Source organism: Ipomoea nil, unplaced genomic scaffold (genome assembly GCF_001879475.1).
Source record: "Ipomoea nil cultivar Tokyo-kokei standard unplaced genomic scaffold, Asagao_1.1 scaffold3084, whole genome shotgun sequence".
NCBI classification, from domain to species: Eukaryota; Viridiplantae; Streptophyta; class Magnoliopsida; order Solanales; family Convolvulaceae; genus Ipomoea; species Ipomoea nil.
Window position 1 is genome coordinate 599,181 of NW_017619512.1, and position 16,553 is coordinate 615,733.

The window sequence follows — 16,553 nt, forward strand, 5'->3', positions numbered from 1 at the left end:
GTGGCAGAGAGAAAGCATCAATACATTTTGAATATGGCCAGGGCTCTAAAGTTCCAGTTTGGAGTGCCTAGTGACTTCTGGGCCATTGTGTCCTACATTCCTCCTACTTGATCAACAAATTGCCTACTGATGTGCTTAATGGATGCACTCATTTTCAGATTTTTTTTGGAAAAGATGTGTATTATAATCAACTCAGATCTTTTGGTTGCCTGTACTTTGCTGCAACTGTTTCACAAGGGAGAAATAAGATGGAATCAAGGGCTAAAAAGTGTATATTCCTGGGATTCCCATCTAATGTCAAGGGCTACATCTTATATGACATTGATAACAAAATTACTTTTGTGTTTAAGGATGTCAAGTTTCATGAACATGCATATCCTTTTAAAGAAGAGAATTCAGGGGCCACTGCATCAAAAATGTTCAATCCCACCTTACCATTGATTCCCATTTCTGTTGAGGCAGGTGCTACTGCATTAGAGCCAACAAGGGGGCATGCCATCCCTAGAGCCATACCCCATAGTGAAGAAATAAACCAAAATTGGTGACAATAATCATGTTGAGATAGTCAATGATGCTTTGATGAATGACCAATCACCAGCTGTTCATATTGAACTGCCACATCGACACTATCTGATAGCCATCCACCAAGTGATCATAACAGCTATCCACAGCCCAGGAGATCAACTATGGTAAAGAATATTCCTTCCAGATTACAAGATTACCTCTGTCACTCTACCATGGCAAACAAGAACATCAGAACATCACCTCATTCTATGGATAAATTTATCTCTTTTGACAGTTTGCCTCCTAGTCACAGAGTTTGTGCTTTTTCCATTACTTCAGCACATGAACCCTAGTCCTACAAGGAGGCAGTGAAAAGTGAGGAATGGAGAAGAGCAATGCAAAAGGAGATTGAAGCTTTGATTCAGAATGATACTTGGGTGCTAACAGATTTACCTGCAGGAAAGTCTCCCATTGGCTGTAGGTGGGTATACAAAGTGAAACATAAGTCAGATGGCTTTATTGAAAGATATAAGTCTAGACTAGTTGCCAAGGGATACACTCAGCAACTAGGTGTTGATTATATTGAAACATTCTCTCCTGTGGCTAGAATGACAATAATTAAAACCTTATTGACATCAACAATGCATTTCTTCATGGAGATTTGGAGGAGGAAGTATACATGGTCATGCCACCAGGTTTTCAAAGTGACAAGCCCAATCAAGTTTGTAAATTGATGAGGTCCTTATATGGATTAAAACAAGCCAGTAGGCAATGGAATGCCAAATTGACTAGAGCTCTACAAGATAATGGTTTCCAGCAATCCTCAGCAGATCCTTCATTGTTTACCAAGCAGTCAGATGGTTCTTTTATTGCTCTATTAGTGTGTATGGATGATATTTTAGTTGCAGGCACAAATTCTGCCCAAATTGAATAACTAAAGCAATTTCTGGACAGATCATTCAAAATCAAAGATCTTGGCCACTTAAACTACTTCTTTGGCATTGAAGCTTTCAGGAACCCCAAGGGCATCACCATTTGTCAGAGGAAATATACTCTAGAAATCTTTGAAAAGAATGGCTTCTTGGAAGCCAAGCCTGCAAATACCCCTTTCAATATAGGTCAGAGACTTAACAGCCTGGAAGGACTTCTACTTGAGCAGCCTGAAGTCTATAGAAGATTGGTTGGTAAACTCTTATACTTAACAAATACTAGACTAGATATATCTTATGCAGTGCAACAACTGAGCCAATTTGTTGACAAGCCAAGGGACACTCACCTGACTGCAGCTCATAGAGTGTTAAGATACTTGAAAGGTTCCCCTAGAAAAGGTCTCTTCTACTCATCAGATCCTAACATCAAATTACATGGGTTTTCTGATTCAGATTGGACAACATGCACAGAGAGCAGGAAGTCCATAACTGGTTATTGCATTTATGTTGGGAATTCTTTGTTTATTGGAAGACAGAGAAGCAGACTACTATGTCTAGGTCATCATCTGAGGCTGAGTATAGGGCCTTAGCTTCAAGAGTTTGTGAGATACATTGGTTATTATATCTACTAGCAGATTTAAGGGCAAATATTAACAATCATGTGGCTTTATTTTGTGACAACAGTTCAGCCATTGCAATAGGGGAAAATCATGTGTTTCATGAATGCACAAAACACATAGAAATCGATTGCCATGTGGTCAGGCAAAAGGTCTATGAAGGGGTGATCAAATTGCTAGCTATTTCCTCACAAAATCAGAATGCAGATAGATTCACCAAAGCCCTACCTAAACCAGCTTTTGATCTTTTTCATTCTAAGTCGGGCCTTCAAAATCTTCATGCTCCAGCTTAAGGGGGTGATGAAGTATGAAGCAGACGCAGCAACAACTCATGCAGTACAAGCCTTAGCTTAATAAGCAATAGGGACTTTATTGTCTTTTCTCCCTCTTCTGGCAGTTATAACTGCCATCTTCTTTCTCTGTATAAAAACTAGAGTTTTCCCTCCTTGTTAGTTAGTTTTTGTATCATCAGTTTAGACCTTCCATTCAATAAGATCTTTGTTCCTTTAAGCATTAGCTGAACTAGTTTATCAAGAAAGAAGGTTGATCAAAATGAAATCTTCCTCGGGTTGTCGTTCTCAAAGGATAGCACATACGTGGGAATCGAACAATGTGTGATTAATCACAAGTTTACAAGGGCCACAATAAGCTAGATCTATAAGCTTGGGAAATGAACATGAGTGAAGTAGAGAGCAATAACAACAACAAAAAAAAAAAAGTAAAAGGATGTAATGTAAAAGAGAGAAAAGTAACCAATCAAACAAGTAGACAATCAAAGAGGAAAGGGGACTTGGATTAAGCTTTCAATTCCTTGCTTAGGTGCAACGTAGAGTCCTAGATAGGAAGTATGTGATGGAGAACATAAATAAGGAATTCAAATAATCATAAGCATGCATGCAGGAAACTCAATGGTTGGCGGCTGGAAGACTTGGAAACTTGGACTATCTTTAATTACTCTTGGTTCATGTGTTTTGTTTTAATTTTCTGTCTCTTCATTTACCAGCTTTTAATTCCAGTAGCTTCTCTTATTTTCCTTTGTATCCTATTTAAACATGCTTTGTCTGATGAGAAAGGACCGAAATACTATTTTGAACTTTTGAGATTGAGTTACAGTGTGTTTTATTTCCCTGGCAATTACCTTTTCATTTGTTGTTCTGTATCAGTTGGTATCAGAGCCTTACGTTCCTAGGCAACAATGAGGCAGCGACTTGATCCCCTCTATTGTTACGACCCAAGATGGATCAAGGCAATAATAACAACGCAGGAAACAACCCACCCACTGGCAGTGACCGTGGTATTGACGCACTTTGGGCAGCTTTGCAAACACAAGGCAACCGTATCCAAGAAATCCATAATATCCTTGCTAATATTAGCTTGAGACTTGATGGACAGAGAGTTCTCCCAGCAGTAAACCATGCTAGACATCAACCAGTTGGTGAACAGGTGCAAGGTTACCAACCGCAAGCTAACCCTCCTGCTTACAGGAGCAGTAGCGACTCTGAGGAAGATATCCGAGTACCAGCTCACAGGCAAAACTATCATCGACCAAAAATTTATCCCCACCTTCGATGGAAATCTTAACATTGAAGCTTTTTTAGATTGGTGCTATGAAGTTGAAAAATGCTTTGACATGTTAGATACGCCAGAAGAACGAAAAGCGAAGTATGTAGCCCATAAGTTATGAGGAGGAGCTGCAGCATGGTGGGAAGTCACCCAAAATAATAGGAGGAGACAAGGAAAACGAGTAATTACCTCCTGGAGGAAGATGAAGAAATTAATGACAGCAAGGTTCTTACCCCAAGACTATCAACAACAACTATTTCAGAGGTATCAAAATTGTGCTCAAGGATCTCGGAATGTCAATGAATATACTGAGGCATTCTACCAGGTAGGAGCACGCTGTAATCTCTCTGAGACCCCGGAGCAACAAACGGCTCGTTACATCAACAGGCTGAGATTTAACATTCGGGAAAGAATGACGTTAGCACCTATCTGGTCTGTCGATGAAGCTTACAACATGGCTATAAAAGCAGAAAACATCTTGACACAATCCAGCCAAAGGATATCCTATGCTACAGCAACATCACGCCCTATAAACAACTCTCCTGCGCAACACTCCACTCCCGGACAGTCTGGTACCCATTCTTCTCAACCTGTAGCACCTTCCGAGTCTGGATTCTCAGAGGCTCAGCGACAAAGACAGAATAATGAGGTACCTACTCGAAACACTAATCCTTATGCCAAGTCTATGACCGGAAAATGTTTTAAGTGTGGAGAACCAGGCCACCGTTCAAATGAGTGTCGAGCCCGTCGTTCTGTTAATTTAATAGAGGAAAAGAAGAAGATGAGGATGGAAAAGAAGGGAGTTACATTGAAGAGATTGTTGAGGAAGATGGGGAGCATGTGAGTTGTGTTGTTCAACGCCTCTTATACACTACAGAAGATAAGAGTCCTAATCAACGCAACAATATCTTTAGGGCGTATTGCAGTGTCCGAGGAAAAGTGTGCAAACTTATTATTGATAATGGCAGTTGCGACAATATTGTTTCAAAAACTCTGGTGCAGCATCTCGGTCTACAAACACATCCTCACCCTCGGCCATACAAAATGGGGTCGATAAAGGAGGGACCGTCTGTCTCTGTTACAGAAATCTGCCATGTCCCTATTTCAATCGGCAAGAGTTATGAAGATACGGTAAGATGCGAGGTCATTGACATGGATGCTTGTCACATTTTACTCGGTAGACCCTGGCAGTTTGATGTTGATGCCACTCACCACGGAAGGCAGAACAACTACTCCTTTGTTTGGAGTAAAAAGAAAATTGTCATCCCACTAGCGTCATGGGAAACTTCAATGAAAAAGAAAACTTGTGCTGTCACAATCTCACAGAATTGGAAAGAATTTATGGTAGAAGCCAATGAACTCCAGACCATAGTCATGGTGGTAATGAAAGAGTGTAAACAGGGAACCTACCAGCTGCCAGCAGAGCTATTTGATTTATTGTCTGAATTTTCTGATGTAGCCCCTGATGATCTACTGGGAGGACTACCACCATTACGCGATATACAACATCAAATAGATTTGCACCTAGGGGCTAGTTTCCCCAACCTCCCGCACTATCGAATGAGTCCAGAAGAGCACGATATACTGATTGAACAAGTGACAGACCTCCTTCAAAAGGGACTCATCAGAGAGAGTAAGAGTCCTTGTGCGGTTCCTGCTTTGCTAGTTCCAAAAAAAGATGGGAGTATGCGAATGTGCATCGGTAGCCGAGCTATCAATAAAATAACAGTGCGTTATCGGTTTCCCATCCCTCGTCTTGACGACATGCTCGACCAACTTCATGGGGCTTTTATTTTCTCTAAAATAGACCTTCGAAGTGGTTATCATCAAGTTCGAGTTAGGCCAGGAGATGAGTGGAAAACCACGTTTAAAACAAGAGATGGACTCTATGAATGGCTGGTGATGCCTTTTGGGTTGTCAAATGCACCAAGCACGTTTATGAGACTCATGAATCAAGTCCTTCGGCCTTTTATCAGCAAATTTGTTGTCGTATATTTTGACGACATCTTAATTTACAGCAAAAATCATGATGAGCATTTGGACCACCTGCGTCAAGTCTTCATGACCTTACGAGAAAGTAAGTTATTTATCAACTTGAAGAAATGTTCTTTTCCAACCAATGAGCTGGTGTTTTTGGGTTATGTGGTGAGCAATGATGGAATACGAGTTGACAAGGCCAAAACAAATGCCATCCAAGAATGGCCAACCCCTCAGACAGTTGGAGAAGTCCGGAGCTTCCATGGTTTGGCTTCCTTATACAGAAGATTTATTCGGGACTTTAGTGCAATTGCGGCACCACTCACTAATTGCATGAAGCAGGGGAGGTTCAAATGGGATAAAGATGCAGAATTCAGCTTCAATTCACTTAAAGAAAAACTCATCAATGCCCCTGTCTTGGCTTTACCGGATTTTTCAAAGCCATTCGAATTACAATGTGATGCAAGTGGCGTGGGCATAGGAGCAGTACTCTCACAAGGTGGAAGGCCGGTCGCTTTTTATAGCGAGAAATTAAGCTCAGCACGCGAAAAGTGGTCCACTTATGAGCAAGAATTGTATGCTGTTGTTCGGGCTCTTCACACTTGGAGGCACTACTTACTCTCTCAAGACTTTGTCATATATACAGACCATGAAACACTTAAATACTTTTGGAATCAAAAACACATCAACCGTATGCATGCCAGGTGGTCTTCCTTCTTAGAACAATTTTCTTTTGTTATCAAACATAAGTCCGGAGCCTTAAACCGGGCAGCAGATGCTCTTAGTCGCAGGAAAATTTATTGGTCATCATGCAAGGGGAGGTTATTGGGTTTGACCAACTCAAGGAACTATATGTTGAGGATGAGGATTTCATGCAAATTTGGGAGCAAGTTCAATGTCATGCTCCATTTCTAGACTTCCATGTGTCTGAAGGATTAAAGGAACAAAGTTGTGTATTCCTAGAACGTCTCTAAGAGAAAAATTGATTAGGGACTTGCATGCAGGCGGTTTAGCAGGTCATTTTGGTCGAGATAAGACAATTGCCAGTCTTGAAGAGAGATTTTACTGGCCTCAGTTAAAGAGAGACGTAGGACTATTTGTGAAACGTTGCATTGTTTGTCAAAGAGCAAAAGGACATTCCCAAAATACAGGATTGTACATGCCTCTACCAGTTCCGGTAGATATATGGGAAGATTTATCTATGGACTTTGTGCTCAGGCTTCCAAGAACACAACGTGGTGTAGACTCTGTCTTTGTGGTAGTGGATAGATTCTCAAAAATGGCACACTTTATCCCCTGCAAAAAGACTTCTGATACCATTCACATTGCTCGATTATTCTTTTAGGAAATTGTTCGCCTCCATGGAGTGCCAAAATCCATTACTTCTGATCGAGATTCAAAGTTTCTATCACATTTTTGGACAACCTTGTGGAAAAGATTTGATGCTAGTCTTAATTTCAGCAGCTCGGCACACCCGCAAACAGACGGTCAAACTAAGGTAACGAATCGCTCCCTGGGAAACCTCATACGGTGTATTTGTGGGGAACATATTAAGCAATGGGATTTCGCTTTGGCTCAAGCAGAGTTTGCCTATAATAGCAGTGTACATTCTGCCATTGGACGTTCACCTTTCTCTGTTGTCTATCGAAAGCAAACCATGCATGCAGTTGATTTACTTCGGCTTCCACAAAATGAGAATGAGAGTTTAAAGTTAGACTATGGGAGTTCAAAGGCTAAAAATTTTGTAAAGCAGGTTACGGAGATTCAAGAAGAAGTAAAAGCCAGACTAAACTCCACCAATGCCAAAAATAAAGCTCAAGCTGACAAATGCCGCCGCCGCCAAATATTTGGAGTAGGAGATGAGGTTATGGTCTTCATTCGAAAGGAACGGGTACCCGCTGAAACATTCCACAAGTTAAGTCCTAAGAAATATGGCCCTTTTAAGATTATTAAGAAAATCAATGATAATGCTTACATCATTGATTTACCGGATGAGTGGAAAATTTCAAAAACATTCAATGTTGCTGACATTTTCAAATACCACTCGGTGGATGTTCCGTTATATCCTGATGACTCGAGGGCGAGTCTTCTGCAACCTGGGGAGAATGATGGAGAACATAAATAAGGAATTCAAATAATCATAAGCATGCATGCAGGAAACTCAATGGTTGGCGGCTGGAAGACTTGGAAACTTGGACTATCTTTAATTACTCTTGGTTCATGTATTTTGTTTTAATTTTCTGTCTCTTCATTTACCAGCTTTTAATTCCAGTAGCTTCTCTTATTTTCCTTTGTATCCTATTTAAACATGCTTTGTCTGATGAGAAAGGACCGAAATACTATTTTGAACTTTTGAGATTGAGTTACAGTGTGTTTTATTTCCCTGGCAATTACCTTTTGATTTGTTGTTCTATATCAGTATGTTATGCATTAATTGTTATTCTTGGAAGATGTTATCCATTGCCAATGTCGAATATCGGACTCCTTGGCCTATGAAGTAGTAGAACCTTACCCGTGTAATCACCCTACTACTTGAGTCATTTTATCAGACACTGCACGTTGTGTCCATATCTCTTTCCGAGCTCCACCTCTCGACGTAAGGTAGGAATTGCAAGTGAAGTAGGATATAGTGTAGTCACAATCGCTTAGCAACTACACGCCTTCTAGACCTCTTGTAAGGTTGGGCCCTACCAAACAAGAGTCTATACAAGAATCCACCTACAATAAGAACCCATAGCAATTAATGAATAATTACTTCCTAATTACAATTCATATCATACATGCACTACCGCAAGTAAATTTAATCCAATTCCCTAATCAATTAGCGACATATGATTCTTAGCTCAATTGAGATTTGTAATGCAAACAATCAAGCTTCAACAATGGTGGAAGGAATTCTCAAAAATCCTAGAGCAAGGTGTCAATTTAATATAGAACCCTAGAAACTTTCTCTCTCTACAAGGTTGAAGTACAAGAAGTGAAAGTGACTAAAGTGATACAAAGTAGCAAAAAGGCTTTCTCAACTCCTTTAAACAACAATTTATACATAATTCTCCAGCGTCGGTACGAGCGTCGTACATGCGTATGCGCATTCGTATTTCCTTTTGGACGGTCGCGTATGCGTCGAGTACGGGCGTACCTCCAACGTACAACCTTCTACGTGTGCTTGTATGACTAGAGTACAAGCATACTAAGCTCGTACTGAATGCAATTTCAATTTTCTCCAATTTTAGCTCTAGAAATTACAAAAATGCCCTAAATACAGCTCCAATTCCCTAAAATACACAAATGCACCCACAATTAGTCATTATCTTTGACTTTATGCAAGTTTACGCAATTATAACCACATTGGAGAAAAAAAATCCTCTAATATGAACTGATGTGGTATGTTTATAGAGTAGTTATACATGTACTCTCATTTTCTACTCCTATGATTTGGCATGCTTTGATTGCTCAATTTAATAGGGGATCATGATATTTATCTATTTTTTTCTTCCTCCAATCAAATTTGAACACAAGTGGGAGTAAAAGTTGGAGTATGTTTTTGGGAGTCCATGAAGTATTTTTCATGTTTTTAATTACGGGCGGGCAATTCGGTTCGGTTTTTCCGAATCTAACCGTACCGAACCGAACTTGTAATATATCGAAAAACCGAACAGTAATGTATTCTTGTAAATTGAGACAGAACCGACCCGAATGATTTGGTAAAAAATCGAACCGAACTGAATACCATTTGATTTTAATAATAATAATAATAATAACAACAACAACAACAACAATAATAATAAAGAAGTAAATCCAAGTTGTTTTCAAAAAAAGAAGTAAATCAAAGTCCTTTGATGCCTGCTCTGCCTTTCAGTTCCTATTCTCACTGATATCTTTCTTAAAATTTTTATGAGTTAATTCTCAAAATAGTCATCCGACTATGACCTTTTCTTAAATTGGTTCCTTGACTTTTAATTGCATCCAAAGTGGCCTTCGATTATTGAATTTTAAGCAAAAATGGTCATCTGTTAGCTTTGGCGTGAAGTGTGTGTTAAAATGAACGGGAGAACGGGTAATTCATGTTTTTCTCTCCAATTTAATGAATTTGTGACTCCCTTCCAGCAGTCTGCACACGTTTTTTTCTTTAAATCGGGTTTTTGCTCTCCTCAATCTGCGATCAAACTGTGAGATAATTAGCTAAAAGGACAAAAAAGTTCAATCTTCAATTTCATCTACAAACCTCCCAAGGCAAAGAGTTCACTATAGATATGTTCTTGTTCATTTTGTCAGTTGGCACGCAATGGAGCATCCAAACATCATGAAATAATGAAAATCTCGGTTGGAGATTCTGGGTTTGTGGAGGAAGCAATGTTACTCAACAATTTTATCTTATTTTATTTTATTTTTTTTATTAATTTTACAGTTTGCAATGTTATTATTAATTTTGATCGCAGATTAAGGAGAACAAAAACCTAATTTGAAGGAAAACGTGCGTAGGTTGCTAAAAGGCAATCAGAGATTCATTAAATTGGAGTGGAAAACCCGAATTGCCCGTTTTACCATTCATTTTAACACCTACTTCACGCCAAAGTTAGACCATTTTGACTTAAAATTTAATAGTCGGAGAACCGCTTTGGTTGCAATTAGAAGTCAAGAAACCAATTTAATAAAATACTATAGTCGGAGGACCATTTTGGAAATTAATTTATTTTTTTATTTGAATTATTTATAACTTGTTATCTACTTTTCACTTTGGTGGTTTGTCGCAATTGTTCTTTACCTTACAATTATATCTAACTTGAGTTATTCTTACAATATTTTGTATTTTCCTTAGTACCATGTTTATATGAAATTAATATACTTTAACATCATTCTAATTTTGATTTCCAGTGCACTGGAATTATTTTATAGTACTGGAATATATTTCCAGTGCACTGGAAATAATATTCTAGTGCACTAGCAATGGTGGATTGTGTCTAAAAATTAACTATACAATACTTGACACTTGTTCTCAAAATATTAACTATACAAATAGATTATTATTCATCTTGTCGATAAAAGATTCCAAGTGAGCCAACTGAAGAGTCGATTGTGCAAAAAAAAAAAAACAAAATAATGTTTGATAATTAGTACTTAATACTTTAGTAGTGTATTTGAACTTTGAATTGCTATTTTGTTATATAATATTTAGACTTTGGATTTAGACTATGTGAATATGTATTGTTTGGTGGTTTGTTTATAAAATTAGGAAATATTAAAATTTCATAATTAGGGTTCTTAAACCGAATCAAACCAATTCCGAACCAAACTAATTCTAAACCGAAACCAAACTGAACTATATTGTTAAGTCGAATGATATCATTTTTTTTTTAAACCCAAAAAACCCAGTCGTTATATTATAGACCGCGGTGCATGTGCACCGCGGTAAAAAACGGCGCCGATCCTTTAAGTAAAGAAACGGCCCACCGTTAGAGTTAACGGAGTCCGCTTGTTTGGTGTATTAAACACCAACTGACACTATGGTATATCTAAACCGATACTGCAGTTATATCAAAATGATACTGTAGTTATAGTGAAATGAAACTGCAGTGTATATAAAATGAAACTGAATAACATTTCACATATTTGAGTGTATATTGTACAATGAAGCTGTAATTATATCAAAATGATCATGTAGTTGTGTTTTAATGAAACTATAGTGTATATAAAATAAAATTAAATAACATTTTCACATATTTGAGTCTATAAATATCGAATGAAACTATAGTTATATCAAAATGATACTGTAGTTGTGTTGAACTGAAACGGCAGTGTATACAAAATGACACTGAATAACAAAGTTACTTTTTGCAAAAGGGTGCGAAACGGCGGAAACTAACACGGTTTATTTTCATTTAAAAAAAAAAAAAAAAAAGACACCATAATATAATTTGCCCAAAAAACCGAACCAAATCCGGAAAATCCACCCTTATTGGTGAACAGTGTTTTTTTGTTTTTTTCCCCCTTTTTTGAATGGGTCGCCGTTCAGTCACTTGAACTTTCGCTAAAAACCTAAAACCATTAAAACCCAAGCATAACCTCCACTGGCTGGCTCAAGAGCTCAACCAGATGTTAAAGCTCTTCTCATCAACAATTAGAAATTCAACCCTTCTTCAAGCACTAAAAATCCCCAAACTCGAAATTCTCACTTCCCATTTCCATAGCACAATCCCGCCCTCCAATCCCGCAATCCAATTCATTCTTGAAGAAGCCCAGGATGACCTCCAGTCCTCCCCGGAGCCAATTCAACGACTTTCTTCTGGGAATGGAGAGATATCGCGACCGACAGAATCTGATTCCGGAGTTATATCTCACCCGTGCCCGGAGTGGGTTGACTTGATGGAAACGCTACTCAAGAATGGATATTTCGTCAGCGTTGGTAACCCATGTCTCCGAGACATCGAATTGGGCAACAAAGACTCGAACGAAATACGCACTGCCTGTTTGAATTTCGCCCGTGATCAGTTTGATCTTGTAAGGTGATGGTACTTTTCTGATTATTTTTTCCGTTCAGTATGTTGGGATTTGTTTTGTTCTTTTTCTAGTTTGTACGAATCTAAGTTTCTTTTCCTTTTAGTTTATGGCTGCATAACGTTATTGAGCTATTGGAATGGGACTTCCCTTCCGGTTAAAAACTATTTTTTGATATGTGGCTAAGCACTCAATCTGTTTGATAATATGACCACGTGATTTATTACTCTTGTTCTGCCATGATAGACTTGTAATATCATAGCTCAAGGTGTGTTTGGTTGGTGGGTTTTGCCCATAGGAATGGGTATGAAAGTGATTGTTGTTGTTTGGTTAATAGGTTTTTAGAACACTACTATGGGTTTCAAATACCCCATCAATTGAAAAATCCATACCCAAATACAATAAGGGTTTCATTCCATTATTCATTCTTAACCACTACTATTAGTAACCATTCCCATTCCACCCTACTACCAAACATGTTAAATACTTTCACCAAAACCCATTACCATTACCAAGTATTTGATTCCCATTCCGATTCCGATTCCTATGTACGAACCAAACACACCCTCAGTTTGTTTCACAAAACAAACAATTTATCTTCCATCTCAATTAAACAAATTCTTAGTAATGCAAAGTCAAGCCCCTCCTTTTGGACTTTTACTCTGGTGATAACATGAACAGCTACACTGAGAGCAGTGACCTGAGGTTCAGCTGATAAAACATCGGAGGAGTAACATGCTATATTAGTAGTATATTTTGTCTTGAGTCATGTTGAATTTGAGGGATTGAAAGGTATGGCCTGTGGCGAATAGCCATCACCCAACTGTTGCAAAATCGGCCTAGGTAAGCTGCATAGGTGCTAGGCTTCCCTAGGCTGATGCGTATTCTGATCTAGGTGCCCATTTAGGTGGCCGTCCAACTAGTCAGCCGAGTTGACCAACTAGTTGGACAAGTCGGCCATTTTTCCCCTTTGCATTGCCGCTGCCTTTGTTGGAGTTCACACCTTTGTAGTCGCCTATCACTCGGTTGCCCATCATAGTTGTAGCTCGCAACTTCAAAATTAGATGACAAGGGGAACTAAATTATAGCAATTATTTGAGCAACAAGCACTTGAATTCTTCTGAGCTTAGCTAGAGATGTCCACCTCAGCTTTTTTTCCACACCTTTGATATGTCTTCCCAGCTAATGTAATAATGTATCAAATTCATTGATAAAGAATGATATGTTGGTAAAGCCTAAAAAAAGGAATCAGAAAGGGAACAAGAACTAAATGTTGAGTAGAGTGCAATGGAAGCAGTGGATAAATGCCTAGGATTGAATTTTTATGTCAAAAAATTGGATAGCTGGTGGAGGCATTTGGGCATATGCCAGGTGTTGGTGGAGGCATTGTTTCTGTTCCATATGATATGGGTGGCATGCTTCCTCGAGGTGCTGTAATGGGACACCCTGTTCTAATTACAGTACTACCAAGTGCCCTTGCAAATGCTCCAACCAAACATTAGAGGATGATGTTGGGTGAGAATTTGTGCCCACTTGTTGATCAGCTAGAGCATGATCCTGCAGCAATAGTCTTGCTTGCTTCTTGAGATGGACAAGACAGATGTTTTCATCTTTTTGCATTACCAGATGCTTTTAAGGCCAAAGTTGCTGAGGCGATGGAAGTTCAGTGGAATGTTGAGCAAGCTAAAAGCTCAGCTGACCGACATGCTTGACTTTCCCTTGATGACAACATTGTTTCCCGAGTAAAAAAGTCCTAGTTCAGGTTTATTTAGATGCTTAGATCATCTCATGTATAGGCTTTTGATACACATAAATTGGGATTGGGGTTTTAATGGGATTTCATTTCCTTGGCAAAAAGTACATTTCAGATTCATAAAGTTGTTGCCATTTTGCACTTAAAAAAAAAAAAGGTTTACTTATCAGATAAGCATTTACTCATTTTGTGCTTATCAATACAAACTTCTTTTTATTTATTATTATTATTTTTTTTTAAGGCAAGCTCTGGGTGCTTAAAAATGTGCACAAACACCTTTAGCTCCCCTGTGCTTAATGAAACCTTGTCTAACCATTCTGATAGAACTATTTAACATGAATACTTCCATCATTGCATTTTATCAATTACAGGCTGTTCACTATGTACAATAGAAGAAGCTTACTAACTTTATAACCCTCATAATTCTATTTTTCTTTCCAATTTTAGCAATGTGTGCAGACCTCCATGTTGTTCTATAAATAAGATTGTCAAATTACTGATTTAGTATTTTTCTGTTTGTATCAGATACCTGTCCCAAAAAGATATTGAAGTGATTGCACAAGCTGGATGCCCCAGCGTGGATAGGAAAGTTGTCAACTCTGGGAAGCGCCTAAGAGCGCATCTGGGCATTGATGAAGGAAATGTATATGTTGAAATTCAGTTGTGATTTTTGCAATTTTGCCTACATAACTAATATTTCTTCTCCATGACTTTTCAGCACTATATCAAGTTTTACATCAGCCACCTTTTCACTTAACAAAATAGTTTCATTAGGTTTGCAGCTCCTGCATATTGCGGGGAAACTGTGAGAGGGCATATCTCAAGGTGCGGGAGGATGAAGGTAGACGGACTGTGGATGTTATGCGTTTATTATTTATATATGGGCTTGATCCAATATCTGGGTCAGTGGAGAACAAGCCCTGCCTGAATGAAAGAGTCAAGGAATCAGTAAGAAAGTTACTAAAAGAAATTGTGGAATTCAGTAAAGAGGAAGGTGGATATGAGACCAACAAAGCGTTAATCCCTGGAAGGTCATCTACACAACAAATTGCAGGAAACGTCAGAGATGGCCAAATGAAGGTTCCAATGAAGCAAGGCGATTGGTTATGCACTAAGTAGCTTCTGATGAAATCTTTATTACATTTGTCAATGTGAACTGCTTCCTTGTATTGCTAACTAATTTTCAAATCCTTTTTTCTTTTTGTCTTTCACCCCCATCTCCTCTCTCGCCTCTCTAGATGCAATTTCCTAAATTTTGCAAGAAATATCAAGTGCTTAAGCTGTAATGACCTATCCCAAGAAAGGCTACACAATCTAAGAGCTGAGCAGGATAATCTTCCATTGAAAAAGGGAGATTGGATATGTGACAAGTAAGACAATTGCTGTGTAATTTGCTTCTAGATGCAATATATAACTCGTGTTAGTTGTTTCTAGCAATCAACTTTCTGTCATATGACCATCAACTTGTTTCAGATGTAATTTCTTGAACTTTGCAAAGAATACAAGGTGCTTACAGTGTAAAGAGAATCCTCCAAAGCGGCTACTTCATCCTGGAGAATGGGAATGTGAATCGTAAGTTGTAACTGAGATATTTTCCTTCTTAATTTAGTGAATCAATTTTCCGTTCTATCTTTATAAAATCGTCATTTATAACACAATGGTATCTGTTAGGTGCAATTACATCAATTTCAAGAGAAATGTGGTCTGCTTAAAATGTGATCACAGAAGACCTAGAGCATCAAATTGTGCAAGTTCTACCTGTTTGTCTGCAAGTTCTAACACAAACAATCATTTTAGTCAGCCTTATCTTGGCACAGAGAAACAACTGGGAGATGAATTTAACAAGCCAAAATTTGTTAAGGATGACGGTGAATATCCTGATGACTCAGTGTTATGTAATCATGAGATTGGATATGTAGATTTCCCCATTTTAGGAGGTAAAAGTGATCTTTCTCGGAATGAACAAAAGCGGGAGAAATGGAAAAGGGAGATGACAGAGAAGAGCACAAAAGGTGCAAAGGCAAAAGAGAAAGCCCATGAATTCAAATCCTGCTTCGTTGACAGCAGCAAGCATTTCCAGCTTACTGATGATGAAGAAATGGCTGACTGGTTTGGGCAATGAAACTATTCAAAATGCCATACGACTTGCTTCGAAACAGTAAGAGCTTGATATACTGCATTTTAACGAAGTTGATTACTTAAAACTGTCAGCCAAATATCATGCAAATGTTTAATTTCATGAAGGTTTTATTCCACTTTTGTTCTGTGTGCCTTTTGTCATCTTTGAGTCTTTTAACTTCAAAAATTGACTTGTCTTCTTTCACCTATGCAAAGTTAAAACCTTTTTTCACCCCCATGCCAATAGGAGCTTCCAGGATTTTAACACTCCTATCAGTATATTTTGTTTTCTGCAGACATGCTCTGACATCAGTCTCCATAGCTTCTTGGGTTCACACTTCCAAGCTTCAACCAACCATCTCAAAATTAGACTCCACCGCCTTTTGAATTCCCGCCTCAGCAGCACTGCATTCTCCAATATATATTAGTCAGAAACACGGACACCAAACAGAACACTCCAATGACCAGCCACATCACCTCTCATTCGACTTGCTAAGTTCTTCAACCTTGGGGCGTTTCTTGAGAAGATGTTCAATATCCTCCAGGACACCCGGGCAATATAACCTCGTGAAGTCACATTTCAGCACTACACATTAC

At 38.5% G+C, this 16,553-nt stretch overlaps 1 protein-coding gene across 1 annotated transcript; it reads left to right on the top strand.

The window, feature by feature from the left end:
* Positions 1–11,614: 11,614 nt before the first annotated feature.
* Positions 11,615–16,102, top strand: LOC109166053 (zinc finger protein VAR3, chloroplastic-like). Its single transcript, XM_019314942.1, has 6 exons — positions 11,615–12,093; positions 14,364–14,481; positions 14,613–14,953; positions 15,077–15,208; positions 15,312–15,410; positions 15,510–16,102. Exons 1-6 carry the CDS (start codon positions 11,684–11,686, stop codon positions 15,958–15,960), a joined length of 1,551 nt encoding a protein of 516 aa, XP_019170487.1. The 5' UTR covers positions 11,615–11,683; the 3' UTR covers positions 15,961–16,102.
* The last annotated feature ends 451 nt before the right edge of the window (positions 16,103–16,553 follow it).